The 17,870-nt window shown below is 28.3% G+C and overlaps 4 protein-coding genes across 4 annotated transcripts in view; 2 read left to right on the top strand and 2 right to left on the bottom strand.

Moving 5' to 3' along the window:
• LOC122503056 (fructose-1,6-bisphosphatase 1) overlaps positions 1-17,870 on the bottom strand; it is a 234,278-nt gene that overhangs the window by 90,292 nt on the left and 126,116 nt on the right. The gene's annotated exons all lie outside the window — the stretch shown is intronic.
• On the bottom strand, positions 1,759-3,599 carry LOC122503051. The gene has a single exon (XM_043613457.1). The coding sequence runs from the start codon at positions 3,552-3,554 to the stop codon at positions 1,803-1,805; it is 1,752 nt and encodes a 583-aa protein (XP_043469392.1). The 5' UTR covers positions 3,555-3,599; the 3' UTR covers positions 1,759-1,802.
• Positions 6,333-8,557, top strand: LOC122503055. Its single transcript, XM_043613462.1, has 3 exons — positions 6,333-6,684; positions 7,628-7,782; positions 7,857-8,557. The coding sequence occupies exons 1-3, from the start codon at positions 6,501-6,503 to the stop codon at positions 8,118-8,120; spliced, it is 603 nt and encodes a 200-aa protein (XP_043469397.1). The 5' UTR covers positions 6,333-6,500; the 3' UTR covers positions 8,121-8,557.
• Positions 9,034-12,493, top strand: LOC122503053. Its single transcript, XM_043613460.1, has 9 exons — positions 9,034-9,139; positions 9,393-9,488; positions 9,929-10,012; positions 10,097-10,186; positions 10,630-10,918; positions 11,027-11,115; positions 11,301-11,524; positions 12,141-12,266; positions 12,353-12,493. The coding sequence occupies exons 1-7, from the start codon at positions 9,068-9,070 to the stop codon at positions 11,322-11,324; spliced, it is 744 nt and encodes a 247-aa protein (XP_043469395.1). The 5' UTR covers positions 9,034-9,067; the 3' UTR covers positions 11,325-11,524; positions 12,141-12,266; positions 12,353-12,493.

The following is a 17,870-nucleotide window of genomic DNA, read 5'->3' as shown; positions in this document are numbered from 1 at the left end:
ATTCTGATACTCAGTATTTCAACAGTTTTCGAGTCACTGACTACGAATCTGAGGTCAGATTTTCAAAATTCAAAATGGCCGACCCAATATGTCTGTCGAAATTATGAAAAATTAGACAAATGATTCTGATACTCAATATTCTAACAGTTTTCGAGTCGCTGATCACGAATCTGAGGTCGGATTTTCAAAATTCAAAATGTCCGATAGAACATGAAGGAAGGATTTGTTGTGTATTGATATTTGTTTCTAAGAATCAGTTTCTGCACTAATGGAGGTTGTCGAGCCGATCTTTGTTACGTTGTTTGAGTACATCATTTTCATTTGATGCATAAATAACAAAAATTATAGATTCAAAATTCTTAGAGTTGTATACAGAAGAATTTATATTCTAATTTTTTCATCAGAATATCTTCCGATATTTTTTGTTTTTAATTTAAAAATCAAAATACAAACAATAATAAGTAAGCAGTAAACATTAAGAAGCTTCACTTTGAAAATAAGATAATTCCGAACTTAATATGATAAAAAGGAACAAAGCAATAAATATTAACAAAAAATAATTGAAGATAGGTTGTAATTAAGAAATAGCATAAATGACAAAATGGAAAATACAATTTAAAAACGTAAACAGCATCAACGAAGTCCACTCTAGATTAAGAAAAAAGAATGTCTGAATACATGAAGTTTCATACAAATAAAAATGGCTATCTAGACATTCTTTTTTATCACTTATTTTGTTACCATGGTTAAGCCATGATTCAAAAAATCCGACCTTAGATTTGTGATTAGCGACTTGAAAACTGTTGGAATATTGAGTATCAGAATCATTTGCCTAATTTTTCATAATTTCGAGACATATTGGGTCGGCTATTTTGAATTTTGAAAATCTGACCTCAGATTCGTAATCAGCGACTCGCAAACTGTTGAAACACTGAGTATCAGAATGATTTGCCTAATTTTTCATAATTTCGATCGCCATATTGGATCGGCCATTTTGAATTTTGAAAATCTGACCTCAGATTCGTAATCAGCGACTCGAAAACTGTTGGAATACTGAGTATCAGTATGATTTGACTAATTTTTCATAATTTCGACCGCCATATTGGATCGGCCATTTTGAATTTTGAAAATCTGACCTCAGATTCGTAATCAGCGGCGAAAATAACCTTGGAGTATAGACTTTCATGAAAATAATTCCTTTTAATATGCATTTATAAGGATTTTTGTCGTTTGATCGTCCATATTGAATCGTGGGTAAAGAAGTGAGGATTCTGATAAAGAAAAACACTTCATTATCCACTCTCAATACTCCTCATATGGTAATATATAATTGTAGATTTCGGTTTCTCATTTTAAAAAAGAGATAATTCAGCAAAATAAAATATTATTGTTAATACAATATTATTGAAAATTACAAATTAATTACAAAAAATATTACAAAATTAATTTATTATAATTAATATATAAATTACTGCTTTATTTCTAAGGGAAATGAATAAAATTAGAAAAAAGATTTCAATGAAGTGTGAATTTAAATATTTCAAATGATATACATACTACATAATGAAATATTTAAAAATTAATAAATTAGTAAAAATAAAAACAATATGTTAAAGAAAAAATATATGATTAAGAAGTGAAAAAAATTATTTAATGAAACATGAAATAGTGCAGCACAAGGAATAATAAAATTTTTATTTAATTGCTATATGTACATATTATTTAATTTTTAAATATCGTTATAAAAAATACGTCGAACAAAAGATGAGAAAAATTTACACTTTTTGTCATTAGTAATCAAATTATTGGGCTTCCCAAGTGTTTGGTATGTGACAGACACACTGTTTTTTTCCTAAATCGATAACTACCATTTTCGCTTCTACATCAGTTATAGGAACAGAGAATTGTTGCAAAGGAGACGAGAGAACAAAAAATATGTGTTTCATTGTTACAGTGCTGATTTGTAATAATCGAAGATTTAATTTATTGACAATTAAAAAGCCATGTCCGTCATTTTTTAAACATATATCAATAATTTGAACAATATCGTCATTCTTAAGTTTAACTACAGTGTCATTAAATGATTTATTTTGAGTGTATTTTACAGATGTTAAAATGAAATTGTTATACGTGCACCGTAAAAATGTTTCAGAGTCATTTGGACACTCTTTCGACGTATAAGGAGCAAAAAAATTAATATTATTGCTCGAAACAGCTTTCGCCGTAAATCTTTTTTCGTTCATGCAGCTATCACAAAAGTCGCGAACAAGTTCCTGCATGTGTTTCCTATGTCTAAGCTTAAATAAAGTTCTGTGTAAAGACTTTTTCGACATTTGTTGCGCAGCTCCTTTTGGCCCTTTAACTGCTCTCCTTAGAACAAAAATATTTCCTTCGTAAGGAAAAGCTGAAGTTGCCCATAAGGGACCTGATTCTTTGACATTTGTCACTGCATGACTTCCTAAGTGCATATTAAAAGTCATTGCAGTTAGACCGTAATCGATTTCCACATTTGCCGTAAAAGACATCATGTCCTCTTTGCATTGCTGCAAATCTTCAGCAGTAATATTTGTAGTAGACAAAGTATACATAGAGTTGACAAATAACGCGTAATGTTCTAACAAATGAAACAAATCAGTGGGTAAGATTTGATGCAAAAGAGGAATGCTATAATATAACATGTAAGATTTCCACAAGCTTTTCTTGCTTAATTTTGCTGGAATTCTGTGAATCTCATGAGGTGGCTGAATTTTTATTAGCATTGTATCCATTTCGTTTCGTTGGAATACACTTAGTTTTGGTCGCATTAAATCCCATATTTGTTCAGTTATTCCTAGCACATCATTGTGCATTGCGTCCAAAGTAAAACTTTTAACCATATCTACATTGGGATAGTCGCAGAAAGATGATCGTCCTTTAACGTCGTTGACAGGTTTTCCATTTTTTTCTACCATAAACACGTTTTTCATATGAGATTCATGAGTTCTTAAACTAGCAGAAACACTCCCGATAAATGGAAATTTTACGCAATTTAAAAAAAACCCCATAAGATAACAATAAGTGCAACTCATGTACGCATTAAATTGCATTCTAAACTGAAGTACTGCTCGAGCTACCGAATCTGCAATAATGCAAAGTACAGTAAATGTTTTTGTCCTTTCAATTCCATCATTTTTAAACGTAAATTTCATTCCCTTTTCGTGAAGTGCTCGGGCTTCCACTTTGAATTGATCTATAAACAATTTCATAAGTTCAGGTTTCGGTTCTTTCGATACTACCATAATGCTGACAAGTTGTACGTACTTGTATCTTATATTAGGAGGTAAATCATTGATAGTGATTTTAAGGGGCCAAAAACTACGAGGAGAAGATTTACCACTACTTAGAGGCGCACCGTCGGTACTTAAGTTGTAAGTAATTGTTGCAGGAAATTTTGCGGCTGTATTTCTGTATAGCCCGGAACTTTGAATATCCATTATATTGGATATATTTCCTGCATCTTTAACATTTCCGCTTACTTTTTGCCATAGAGCATTTGATATTTCCTTATTCTGCATAAGTAATTGTAATTGATATTCTAAATTTAAAGACAGAAAAAAAGAAGGATTACTAAGACTAATATCAACTTTGTTTTCACATTTAGTACAAGTTTTTTTCTGTTTTTTATACCGAACTTTGCAGAAGAGTGCACAACTTCCTGCTGACATTTATCGCAATAATAATGATATATTATTTTATCTTCTGGAGGATCGAGTTCCTTATTTATTATATAATTTGAAATCTTAAGATCTTTAAACTTGGGACCTGCAAAAATTTTTATTAATTCCAATAATTTTAATCTAGCCTTTTCCCCTACACTAAACTGGATAAAATATCCAAACAACATTTCTAATACTTCATCGACGGAGAGATCGGATTGTGGAAACATTAAAACATTATTCCACCTTGAATTTGGAGAATTTGGAAGATCTTCATCAGATTCATCTGAAGAAATTTCGCTGTTACTTTCTTCACAATCACTATAAGGCTCTTTTTCACAGTCTTCATTTTTTTCATAATCACTATCTTTACAATTTCCTTCTTCGCTCACATCCATGCTCATTTCTATCGCATCCTTGACGTTCATGCTCACTCTTATCGCACAATTAACATTGTCATCTGCATTTTCGTTCCTGACTTCGTGCTCGTTTACGATATCACAGATCGCGTTTTTCTTATCCTGTGTATCATCCTTTTTGATTTATGAAGACTATTGAAATATCTCTCCAGATTGGGATTTTTTTCAGCCTCACCTAATAATGACAAATGAAATAATATTAATATAATTTTATTGGATCAAAATATTATAAGGCTTTCTTACGTTTTTTAACTTTTTAAAATAACATAGAAAGGAAAAAGTAGTACATGTTTAGTCGTTTTTTACGGAATGGTTACGAATTTATATTAATTTTTTTTTATTAATCTGTGAACATATTATTATTCTTAAAAAATGTCACAATATTTAACTTTTAATGATAAGTTAAAATCTGTTGTCAAATACAGTCGGGTCCCCATACTGTTACATTTCCAGAAATTTCCCACTCCTCCAGACTCAGCTCTGTTATGTGCTCAAAGTATGCCTACTGCGCACCTTTCAGGAACGTAAATATATAAACCTCAAGTTTGGCCTAGAAGTATATGCCCCCTTTTCTTTGGGCTTAAGAATACGGCCCTGAAAATTGGTGACGTCACCTAACACTTCTGAATTTGGAGGTTATGCAAAAACATAACACTACTGAGGACATAACAGTTTGGAATCTAACAGTGTGGGGACCTGACTGTAATAATTATTAAAAATTTTATGTTTTTTCTTAAAATTGTAATTTTTGTACCATTTTTAAAAACAATATCTCATTTTACTCTAAAAAATATTGCCTACAGGTCTGATAAAAAATCATGATTTATTTCTTTAAAAAATAAGATTTTTTTGATTTAATGGAATTTTTTTTAATCAAACCATGTATTATTTCCACATATTTTTTCAAATATTTACTACACTAATAACAAATATTTTCTAAGTACTTTGGTTTTTAATAAATATTGTAAATAATACATTTCATTGTTCAAATAATTCGCTTTTAATAAAAAATTGTTAACCACTACAATTTTTTTAAAATTTTGGCTAGCATTTTTTATTTGATTTCTTTAATATTTTTAACTTTTAATTGTACTTTAAAACTAACTTTAAAAAGTAGGTTACTTTGAAAATTTGATAAAACTAAAGTTCTCAATAAAATCGTAGAGAAAATTGTATAAAGCAAAATTTTAGTTTTCTAATAGTTTAGAGATATTTTAATAAGAATTTGATCATAACATAAAAAAAATTTGGGGAAACAAACCGAGCACCGACAATTTTTAAAAATAAAAAATTTGTTAATAAAAATTTGTCTTTTATATTATATAAAAAAAATCATTAACCGATATAATTTCAAAAAGAGAATTGTGGAGAATCTTTAAAAGGATAAAATCAGATATTGTTTAAAAAAATTGGCAGTATTTTCAATTTCATCATTTAAAAATGTACGTGATTAAAATAAAACAAATTAATTTTTTAAAAAATATGTTTTAAAATTTCTTGACGTTTCCAGGTTCATCATGACTATAGCAACTCTAATTGTTTTAACATTTTGCATTGAATATTAGGGTTCACTTACGGTACTCCATGTCAAGCTTGACTTTCATTGCTTCTAGTTTTTTAACTTTTCGTTTTCCCTTAACCTTACAATAAGAATGTTCGCTGTCAACACATTCTTTTAATTTTGCATCCAATAAATCCATTTTCACACCGTAGTTGATAAAGCCTGTAAATATGTAAGCTGGAATTACTTTTAGAATCTTTTACAAACAAAAATTATTATTATATAATATAAAATCTTGAAAATTTAATGCGGATATTCAATTCATTATATTCACATTTTTTAAACATATTTTTGCCAAATATAAATTATCATGATCATGTGTATATTACGTACTGTTATGAAAAAATATTTTAAAAACGTTTAACTTTTTAGCAAACAATAATAGTATGTCTTTTCATTAATAAGATATTCACAATACACTGTTTTTGTTAACGATAATCATATAAAATAACTTTAAAATGACCGTTAGTACGTAGAATTGAAACAACTGTTAAATCAGCTGATCATAACCTGCACTTATTTGTCGGACCTGCTTTATAAAATTTTTTTTACAATACTATTTCCAGTTTCCTAAAATTTTTTTTAACAATTTAGTTTTAAAAAATATAATTTTTAAGTGAAATATTGTAGAAATTAACAGATATATTACCGATAACAAATGTCCATAGTTTAAGTAGATGAGACAGTACTGTTGAATAACCTGCCTCCTACTATTTCGACTTTTCAGTTTTTCACGGCATGGATGCATTCAACAAGTATTTATTGAGCGGCTGCGTTTTAAGTAACTTCGTTGAGTTTGTGTAGTTAAAAAAAATATTTTTGAAAATGTTAAAAGTTTCAAGTGACGTGCAATATGCATCTGTTTTTATTTATGATGGAAGTAGATACATGACTTTACCTTTGAGCTGTATACCATCATTTAAAGTAAACAATTTCATACCTGCAGAAAAAAAGTACAAAATCTTGTTGAAGGATAGATTTTTTGAAGGAATAGTGCTTTCTGTAGGAGGTAAGTTAAAAAATATATTATTTGAACAATTAAGTATTAAGATTTACATTCGGAGAAATATATATATTTTTCGTTTCTCGGAAGAGAAAAAAGATATTCATAGTAGAAGTCCAGAAGATTTACCAACGATTCCAAAATAAATATTACTTATTCTATCGCAAAGTAATAATATTTATTGTTTATTAAGTGTGTGGATTCGATAAAACTTATCGTTTAAATGAATTGCTTGTTTATTTTTGAAATTAAAATGTACTTTATTTTGCATTCTATTAGTCAAATTAAAAATTGTATTTATGAAAGATATTTCTATTTTAAAATATGTAAAAGAAGAAGAGCATAATTATTTATATAAAAGAAGTTTATGTTCATTTCACGAGCATTATGCTTTCTCATAAAAAATGACAAATTTTTTTATATTAAAATTATTAGAAATTCAGTATAAAGAACAGCTTTAAACAAAAAAATGTTTAAAAAATTAAAAAATTAGACTTTTGTTAAAGGTAAAAATAACAATAAACCAATTTCATTAAAAAAAATTATTTTAAAAAAAAGTTTGGATTTTTAAAGGAATTGAAAACAATGATATCATCTACAAATTTTCTTAAAATATGTTTTTAATTTTTTTATTAAGAAAATCCTTTTAAATTATATTTTAGTCCAAAAATAATAATTTAAAAGTTTTTATTTAAATCGTGATTTTTATCAGCCTTGATATAAACTTATAAGAAGTTTTATCAGACAGACTACATAAAACTACTTTTTTAAATATTTTTATAAACACCACTTAAGAAATAAAATAAAAATTGTATTAAAACTGTAGAAATAAATAAAAAATAAATAAATTTACTTTGAAATAATTTTTTTCTTAAAAATTTTTTTCCAATGGGACGAAAAAATGTATAAAATAATGTTATTTAAACTAAAATTACATATCTTTCAACAGCAACAGTACAAGAATTAAAATCCAAGGAAGAAAGCGAGAATAAGAAAAGGAAAACCATTCCTACTTTAAAAACTCTGCTGTCTGCCACTGATTCGTCAACGGAGGAAGAACGTCAAGTTAAAAAAAGGAAGAAGACTCAGTTGAAAACCAAAAAGGTGCTTAAAGAATGAAAATATGATGCTAAATCATAACAATTTACAAAAATTAGTAACAATGTAATTTTTTGTAGGGACCTTACAGCACATCAAACGTGAAAAAATGTTTAGAAGAACAGTTACAAAATGTTCGATTGCAAAACTCTTTAACTGCGGCTGCATCAAAACAACTACTATCTGCAAACAGGCAACCAACCACCTCGAATACACTATCATCCACAAAGAAACCACAATTACCCCAAAAAAATACACCATCAACCGCTGCAAAAACCCCACCAACCACATATAATGATAGATCGTCCAACGTCCTTCCGGCAGGACGAAAAAGACTCAGGTGAGTCCCTCCGAAATCACTAAAGAAAACTTACATGGATTCAGATAAATAAAAAATGAAATATATCATTAGAAAGGTAACGAATCAAGCTTTCAGCGCATATAAATATCGAGCTTGTAAGTTCAAAACTAAGGGCTGGGTAGTTTGAAGAAGTTACATGTTCCAAAAATTCACATAATTTTTAGTCACAGAATGACGAAGCCCGGTCCTGCCGGCAGGACGCTTTTCGCTTTATTTAAGAGACTACCTAGCCCAGGTTTATAAATTTAAAGACTCGATATTTACATCATTTGAAAGCTTGTTTCATTACCTTTCCAACGATATATTTAGTTTTATATTTATCTGCTTCCATATTAATTTTATAGAGCAATTTCGAAGGGACTCGCGCCTGAGTATTACTCAGATATACTGAACAATATTAAAAATGAATTTTTTTTTAATTGAACAATTAGGTTTCATTCTTTGAACGTTTCTGAAGAGAAAGAGACTTGTCCGGTCAAAAAATATTGATTTTTGGGGATTTTACATTAAATTTACGAAAAAATGTTTTTTTCACTGTTTATAAACATAGCAAGTTTGAAGGCTTTGAAAAATGGTTTAAATTATTATTTTAAAAAGTCAAAAATATGTATTTTTTCGTCTTTTCGTCTACTTTAACCCCAAAGAGTGCCAGAAAAGAAAAGTTGAATTCCCTTTTTTTAAAAGCCTTTTTTTCGGAACGTCCTTCCGGCAGGATGGGCGCTTGGACGATTTATCAATAAAGCTCAACTACCCGTCACAAAGACACTAGACAAAGTCACCGTACCTAGTGCACAGGTTCAAACATTCACAACAAAGGCACCAACAGCCGCTGAAACAATTCCACTCTCCACACATGAAATACAACTACCTACCACAAAGGCACTGCACAAGGAAACACTACTTGATGTAGTCATTCAACCATCCACCACAATGACGCCATCAGACGCTGAAAAAACACCACCTTCCGCTGGAAAATTTCAATCATTTTCCGACACGATAAAGGTATTTCATATTACAATTTTTAAAAGTTCAGTTTGCGTCTAATGTAATTTTTTTAAAAATATACAAAAGTATATTTAGATATTATTTAGTATATTTAGTATTTGAAATTTCTCCTTTTATTATATCCAAAGTTATTGATATTTTAAAAATAAAAAATCTACAAACAATGACTTTTGAATTTTCTGACATTTAAAAACATTAAGTTTTATTATGAATTATATAATTTATATTAATTATCGTCAAATCATTTTAGAACTCGTGTAATGATAACTTTAGTGAAGCAAATAAACAAATAATGTTGGAAACCCAAGAACAGGCAGTGGTATTGTCTCCTTCTACAGAGAAACTGGTAATGCATTTAATGCAGTATATGCTTTAATAGTTATACATATAAATTTTTTTCTTTTATTATAATCACTAATAGAAGAAGTGCGCAAGTTGTGCTCTTCACCGTCAAAAAACTATTTACAGTTTTTTAGTTCCTTGCATAGAGTTTCGAGAATATATTTTGATAATATAGCCTTTTCTTCCTAACGTTTATTTGTTTTTGCCTTTTTATCAGAAAAAAATAATGTTTATTTAATAAATTATAAATAGTAACAGGAGAAAAATAAAATATTTATTATAATTTATATAATTTTTTTATAATAATATAAAAAAATTCCTTATTTATCATTGATTACAATGAAAGAAAAAAATCGAATATCTATTACTTCGGTTTGGAGAAAAGTTAATTTAACTTTCTAATAACCTATTTACAATAATGAATAATTAAATAAATTATTATAGAGCACTTATAATGCAGAAAGTATTGAAATCGATTTGAATCTAAACACTGATGTCATTATTGTACCATTTAATGATGAAGTGCAGGTAACGGTTTTAGTAAAAAATTTTAATATATTTCTTGTAAATAACAAAAAAATTAAAATCACTTCGAATAATAACATTTCGTAGGAGCATACGGAGATATTGAAAAATATTGAAGAAGTTGGAGAATTAACTAGTCCAGTCACGAGTTTTAGACCCCAAAATTTACATCATGAGGTGAGTTACAAATTTTCTAACATTAATGCATAAAAAGACAAAACATTGGATGCAATAGGATGGAAGTTTTGTCTATTGGTACATTTAATAAATAAAAAATTTTTTAACTTGAAACTATGAAAGTAATATTTATAGTGCTTCTTTAAAAATAAGAGCTACTTTCATTTTATTTATTATGTATACGGTGATTACATTTAAGAATTTAGTGCTTTTGTGTTATGAGAGTCAATATTCTCATGATTATACATTTTTGTCTAATTTGAACATTGTTAAACAATATAGGATAATTTTGTTTAAATAAAAAAAATCATAAAATTTTTATAATAAATCAGAATTAATAACTATTTAATTATGTCTTATATGTAAAATAATTTAAAGCTAATGAATGGGTGGTAAACACCCAGTGTGAATACAAAGGGTTAACAAAAATTTGATTCTTTTAGTCATCAACGACCTTTTCCGAAATTTCGAAAGAAACATGCAACAAAGAAAATTTTGTGTCAGTCAAAACAGGATATAAGGAAATGACACAAAGATGCAAACTTCATACAAAAAAAATTTCAGAATTGAAAAAGGAAGTAAAGGCACTACGTTTGTGTAATTCACAAACAGAAGTAATTATTACTGAAAAAGATAAGGAGATTGCAAAACTTCGAGAAGAAGTAAATAAACTTAGAAATTTAAATTACGCACACCAGGATCTTGTAATTGATAGTGTACAAGAGTTCAGAGGTAACTGATAATATCAATTTTTTTATAAATATGTATTATATAAATAAGTTTAATTTTTTATGCTTTAACTATAAATAGGATTTTCGTATTTGCAATGATTTTTTCCAGTAACGCTTCAAGAACGAAATAGGCAATTAAATTTGAGTAACTCAACATTGGAACCATCAGTGGGAAGACGAACGGTAGATGGAAAGAAAGTGAGTAAAATTAATTTATATAATTGTGACAGATAATAATAATAAAAATGATATTGTAATATTTAAACAATTTGTGACAAAAATAATATTATACATGCAATTGCTTATTATTTCTCTGTAATGTAGATTATTTAATATTAAATATTTATATTACAGTATTATTATAATATAATTCATTTTTACAGATGCATATGGGAAGAGGAGTATAATTATATACCTCTTGAAGACTACTATAAGGTTGCAAGTGAAGCATCATGTAACATGAGTAACTTGCCCAAGTTGTTATCGCTTAAGCTTTTTGGAAAAGAAGTACTTTTAAAAAGCACAATTACAGGAAGACCAAGAAATCGTTCAAAAAATGCTACGAACGCAGACAAATTGAATGTAGCAACTTTACTTGCTAAACAAAGTGTGTTACCTTTATTATTATACCTTTTTGAGTAGAAACAATTAGCAATGGCCAAAAACATTTTATGGAAAATTTTAATAATATTAAATGACATCGTAAATATCGAATATGTAGTTCAAAATTCATCGTTCTCTCGTCTTAAACAATATATTTATTTATAATTTGTTATAACATTATTTCGAAAGAGAAATTACTGCTTTTTAATATTACTGTTTTGGTTTGAACAGTTCAAAATTTTTGTTTTAATTTCATAATGAAATTTCTTTTTAAATTCTAAATCATCAAATTTTGATTAGAAATTTTTAATAAAAATGAAGCTTATTTTTTCTATTTTCCAGATCCAAGCAATTGATAGTAAATATTTTAAAGGAATTAACATTGAAAGATAAAAACTATTGAAAGATAAAATCTATATAAAATATGTGTTTTCAATTATCAGATACAAAATTTGAATCACTGTAATTTAAAATACCAAGAGTTTTGTTTTAAACATAATTTTTTTACGTCATTGAAAGAACATAAATAAATCTTACAAAAGTTAACAATTCTTAAATAACTTATATATTTTGACAAATATTAATTTTTAAAACTTTTGTCAACTGTATCTGATTGACAGATACTTACTCTTACTGGCTGCAGGAAGCGAAAGGCTACGAACGGAATGCTGCAGACATGGAGGCGACAAATACAATGCCTTATTTATCTCAGTATATTGGAAACATGAAGTACAAACAAAATTCCAGTAAGAAATTTTGCATATTAATTAGAATTTTACCTTTCTAAACTTCTATAAATAAATTTTAATTAATTATTTCGCCTTTTCATTAGAATCGAAACGTAGAAAAATAGGCCGATTATTAGGCCAAGAAGACGTGCCGGTGTTTTCAATTGGACAGGATACAGAGAATATACATTACAGGAGGTGGTGGTGGTGGTGGAGACAGACAGTATGGAAGAGATAGAGTGTCAGCAGAAGGAGGTTCAAAAAAGAAATGAAATAGAAAAGATACTAGAGGAAGTTGCAGAAATAGAGGGACAAAAGGCTTTTCAGGAGGTGGAGATAGAAGAAAGAACTGATATAAGTAGGGATCAAGAAAATTCGAGAGACTCTGGAATATACGATTTATAATAATATTATTTTTAAAAAACCATATTGAAATTGTTCAAATTTCAAATAACAAAAGTAGAAACAAAAGCATAATATAAAGTAAACCAAAATCAAACTGTAAAATAATTCATCTAAAATTAAAATATTTTTAGAGAAAAAAGCAAAAAGCATATATAAATGTTATATTAAAAGAATGTTTATAAAGAAATTTAGGCTAAAAGCCAAAAATATTTATTTAAATGTTTTTAAATATTTTTATTGTTATAAAAATTGTTCATTGCCTTCTCGTTGATGTACATTAAAAAATGGTTTTAATATATTGCCAAATTAATATTAAATTATTACATAAATAATTAATTAAATCTATTTTTTCTACATACCGTAATTTCCATGTTTCCTTATGCTTCACTACTATCACGTTTTTTTAATGATGATTGTAAACCTTATTTTTCACTAGAACATAATTAATTACTAACTACAATAATAAATAAATAAGTCATTATTAATAAATAGTTTTTACAAATTGTATTATAACGACTTTAAATTCATATATAATTATTTAAGTTTTTTAAAAATTTCTTAAATACCTAATTTAATTTGTAATTTTCAATAATATTGTATTAACAATAATATTTTATTTTGCTGAATCATCTCTTTTTTAAAATAAGAAACCGAAATCTTCAATTATATATTACCACATGAGGAGTATTGAGAGTGGATAATGAAGTGTTTTTCTTTATCAGAATCCTCACTTCTTTACCCACTTTTTTAAGTGATTTTAAATATCTTTTTATATTTTGTGTTTCCATTGCATTGTATTGCGTACAAATCATTTTTCGCAAAATATCATATTTGGGGTGATGTGCAACACTTTTTTTGGGGTGGACGTAACTACTTTTTACGTGCCATAACTTGCGATTCACATTATGAATAAAAAATGATTAGTTTTTTTTCTTTAATTATATTCCTTATTCAGTTATAAATAAATAAAAAATTAAACAAAAAAAAACTTTGTTTTCTTTGGTGAAATCTCCTCTTTTTAGAGGTCAACTATACCTTAGTAAATTTTTTTTGGCAGATTTCGATTAGTTTACATTGAAAAAGCCTAAAATTAATAATTAAAGAGATTTTCATTGATATTTATGCATTACATACCTGAATTTTACTGGTGTTGCACATCACCCCAACTTTTTTGGAAAATGCAAAAACAGACGTTTTTGAAAAAGCGAAAAATTTGTAGGAAAAATTTAAAATTCTGAAAATCTAATAATGCAGAAATATTCTATTATAATGCCTCTAAGTCATTCAATTTTGAAATATTTAAAAATTAAAATATTTGACATGTTTTTCGTCCAACGAAAAAAAACGTTGCACATTACCCCACAACACCCTACAACAAAATTAAAAAATACAAAAAATATTAAAAAATTGTTTAAAAAATTTTAAAAAAAGAAGCAAAAATTTTAAAAAAATTTAAAAAAATTTTAAAAAAAGAAGCACTTTTAAAATTCGTAATCAGCGACCCCAAAAACCCCCGAGTGAGTAATTTCATGCAATTTTATCGATTTTAAAAAATTTTTATCCGCCATATTGGATCCGCCATTTTGAATTTTTTAAATTAAAATTTATATTCGTAATCAGCGACCCCGAAAACCCCCCAGAAGTAATTTTCGGATGATTTAAATCAAGTTTTGAATATTGATGATGCATTTGCTATTTATAAAGTATTTTGCTCTAATTTTTCTGCCATTTTGGATCCGCCATCTGAAGTTTTCAAGTTTTCAAGTACACAGTTCGAAAGTACAACTATTTTATCCACCTATAGCATACATGAGACCCGCCCAAAAAAATCTTATTGATGTGAAAAGCGTGTTTAAAAAAAATACGGTTTTTTCGGTATTTTCTCCATTTTGGGCGCCATATTGGTTTCCCTGATGGTCGAAATGCTTTTTTGACCCCGGATTCTGAAAGAACGGACCTCAATACCCCCTAGTACCGAAGGGTTTTTAAAAGTCTAATCATTTAGGATAAAAATTCTTACCTTGAACTTCAGTCAAAAATTTTGGACATTTGGGCGTTAATGGGTTAAAAAACCATTTTTTTACAAGATTAATGATTAGGTACAAATTTATTGTGCCATGTGAAGAAAAAGAATAGATATTAAACTTATTTAAAATTTTTTGACAGTCTCTATTATGAAAAAATTGACGCAATATCCAAATTTTCATTTCGTCGATTACGAAAAAAAGGCTCTAACATCAATATCTCTGGTTCTTCTGTGAATTTATTCAGATAAGAATTGTTTACAGTACAGGGTACCTAAAAGACTAAAAACAAATAGGTTTAAAATTCTTAAAACCATCCCCCCCTCTTAATTTTGAAAATACGAAAAATCGACAATATGGGCCCTTTTCTAAAACGAATAGTTTTTCTATTAAAAAACCATTTTTTCACAAGATTAATGATTAGGTTCAATTTTATTGTGTCATTTGAAGAAAAAGAATAGATATTAAACTTGTTTAAAATTTTTTGATAGTCTCTATTATGAAAAAATTGACGCAATTTCCAAATTTTCATTTCGACAATTACGAAAAAAATACTCTAACATCAATATCTCTGGTTCTTCTGGGAAGTTTTTCAGATAAAAATTGTTTACAGTCCAGGACACCTTAAAGATGAAAAATCAAGAGGTTTTAAATTTTTCCTCACCTCCATTTTTAAAATACGGATTACTTTTGCAAATAACCGACAAAATCGGCCCTTTTCATTTTTCTAAAGAACCAATGAAATCAAACAGTTAAATTATCGATAAATTAATGAAATCCGCATGATTTGACTTGTCAAAACATGTAGAATGATAATAAAAAATTTAAAAAAATAAAGATTTTGATCCAAAATTACTAAATTGCGATTATCTCGAAAACTAGAACCGACAATAGGAGTCCTTTTTATGCGGACGTCCACATATTAAGTTGTAGAATGACCACCCGACCGACTCACACAGTGTTTTATACGTCTAACAATGTTTAATAATACTTCACTCACACATGTCCAAAAAACACATACCCATGTACGTTGCACATCCCAGTAAAAAAGGCAGAATGGGCAGTGAGCGAATCCAGTCAAATTAGTCGAAAAAGAACCCTGGTTAAAAAACCGGACAGATTTTGGACAATGCGGTTTATAGTCAGGTTTTTGTCACCCGAAATTAATCCGGAAAAGTCCGAACTCTATACGGTTTGTGAACAACTAGTGAACGCTTGGAGATTCGAACCTACACCTATCTAACATTATAACGCACCGAAATCGAATACAGTAACCACTATACCACGCTCGAATAGAAGTTCAAATTCATAATAGAATTTATAAAGTGTCACGAAAAGAAATGACAAGAAACTAACACATAGTCAGTGTTAATTTTAATATTGAAACAAGATAACTAATAATACTAGTAAATTTGTAAAAACAAATTGTGACTGCATAATTAAATATTTTATAAGTAAGTACCCTGAATAAAAAGTAGGACCGATTTCGGACTAATCCGGAATTTGTCCGCAACAGTACGGTTTATTGTGGAGTTTTTTCACCATGAATTAAGTTTGAAATCAATACCGTTTTTATCACTATTGAATCCGTAATTAGTCCGGTTTAGTCTGCAGTTAGTCAGATCATATGCAACTAGTAAATGCAGAAGTAATCTGGTTGGTTTAACCATAGTGAATCCGCAGCTAATCCGAAACAGTCTGCTTATGGACAGGTTCTTCTTCTAAAATCATTCCGGATTAAGTCTTTGAATTGGATTGAATATGGATTGTATTGAACTGTCTGTGGATTGTATATATTTACAAATTCTTATAATAATAAGACTTATTTTCGGGCTGGGGTGTTTTGATCGGATATTATTCGGATTGACGCTGACTATTACCGGATTCTTTGCATACAGATTTTGGATTGTTCCATACTTGTTTCGGATTAAATCTTTTAACTAGATTAAATTCGAAATATTGCGGACTGATTTCGTATTCTTTACATATTGATTTTGGATTATTTCGTATTTATTTTAGATGAGTTTTTTGACGGACATAATTTCGGATCGTTGCGTAATAATTACGGACTTAATTCAGACACTTAAGATTATTCCAGACTGATTTAGGATTCACAATTTCACTCAGATTGATGTTAGATTAACGCGGATCATTTTCGTACAATTAACGGACTAATCCACACTAATATGCCCAGATTTAATTCGGATTAGTCCGAAATTTTTACCAGGGATATAATATGATTCGGGTGACCGTCTATTACTGGAATCTTAGCATACATATTTTGGATTGTTTCATATTTGTTTCGGAATATGATTTTACCACACTAATTCCGAATTGAAGCGGACTAATGTCGGAATCTTTGTGAACAGATTTTGGATTATTTCGTATTTGTTTCGGATTATACCTTTTAGTTGGATTAAATCCGGATTGTTGCAGACAATTTTTGGATTCTTAGCATACAGATTTCGGATTGCTTCGTACTTGTTTCGGAATAGGATTTTGCCACATTTAACCACTTCACTGGCGGAGCGTTCCAAATGGCGTTCCGCGCGCCGAGGCCCAGACTGGCAAAAATACCGAAATGGCGTTCCTAATAAAACTTTATTTTTAAAGAGTGTACACTACTTTTAACTTATACAAAGCAATATTTCTATAGTTTAGACATCAGGTTACAAGATTATCACAATGAAAATTTCAGTTTTTGGGATTTTAAATGTTTTTTCAAACGTTGAAATAGTGGATTTTTAACACTTTTCACCAAATGGCGTTCCACTTTTTTTCAATTTTTACGCAGTAAAACTCATATTTTTTATTTAAAAAATATATTTACATACAAAACATTATAATATAATAATGTTATAAGTAAAAAATAAATATAAATAATTAATAAATAAAATATAATAATTATTAATAATAACAAAAGTGGAACGCCATTTGTTAAAAAGTGTTAAAAATCGACTATTTCAACGTTCGAAGAAACATTGAAAATCTCAAAAACTGACATTTTCATTGTGATAATCTTGTTCCCTGATGTCTAAACTATAGAAATATTGCTTTGTAGTAGTAAAAAGTAGTGTACACTCTTTAAAAATAAAGTTTTATTAGGAACGCCATTTCGGTGTTTTTGCCAGTCTGGGCCTCGGCGCGTGGAACGCCATTTGGAACGCCCTGCCAGTGAAGTGGTTAATTTTAA

Source organism: Leptopilina heterotoma, unplaced genomic scaffold (assembly GCF_015476425.1).
Source record: "Leptopilina heterotoma isolate Lh14 unplaced genomic scaffold, ASM1547642v1 Lhet_242, whole genome shotgun sequence".
Classification (NCBI taxonomy): domain Eukaryota; kingdom Metazoa; phylum Arthropoda; class Insecta; order Hymenoptera; family Figitidae; genus Leptopilina; species Leptopilina heterotoma.
Note: the sequence above shows the minus strand (reverse complement) of the source record. Positions and strands in the feature narration are given on the sequence as shown.

Excerpts from the sequence above, each read along its gene's own strand:
- LOC122503053 (XM_043613460.1), top strand. The coding sequence starts at position 9,068 with ATGACGCCATCAGACGCTGAAAAAACACCACCTTCCGCTGGAAAATTT. Across the intron at positions 9,489-9,928 it reads CTCCTTCTACAGAGAAACTG|AGCACTTATAATGCAGAAAG; the intron begins GTAATGCATTTA and ends AAATTATTATAG. Across the intron at positions 10,919-11,026 it reads TAGTGTACAAGAGTTCAGAG|TAACGCTTCAAGAACGAAAT; the intron begins GTAACTGATAAT and ends GATTTTTTCCAG.
- LOC122503055 (XM_043613462.1), top strand. The coding sequence starts at position 6,501 with ATGTTAAAAGTTTCAAGTGACGTGCAATATGCATCTGTTTTTATTTAT. Across the intron at positions 6,685-7,627 it reads AATAGTGCTTTCTGTAGGAG|CAACAGTACAAGAATTAAAA; the intron begins GTAAGTTAAAAA and ends ATCTTTCAACAG. Across the intron at positions 7,783-7,856 it reads CTCAGTTGAAAACCAAAAAG|GGACCTTACAGCACATCAAA; the intron begins GTGCTTAAAGAA and ends AATTTTTTGTAG.
- LOC122503051 (XM_043613457.1), bottom strand. The coding sequence starts at position 3,554 with ATGCAGAATAAGGAAATATCAAATGCTCTATGGCAAAAAGTAAGCGGA.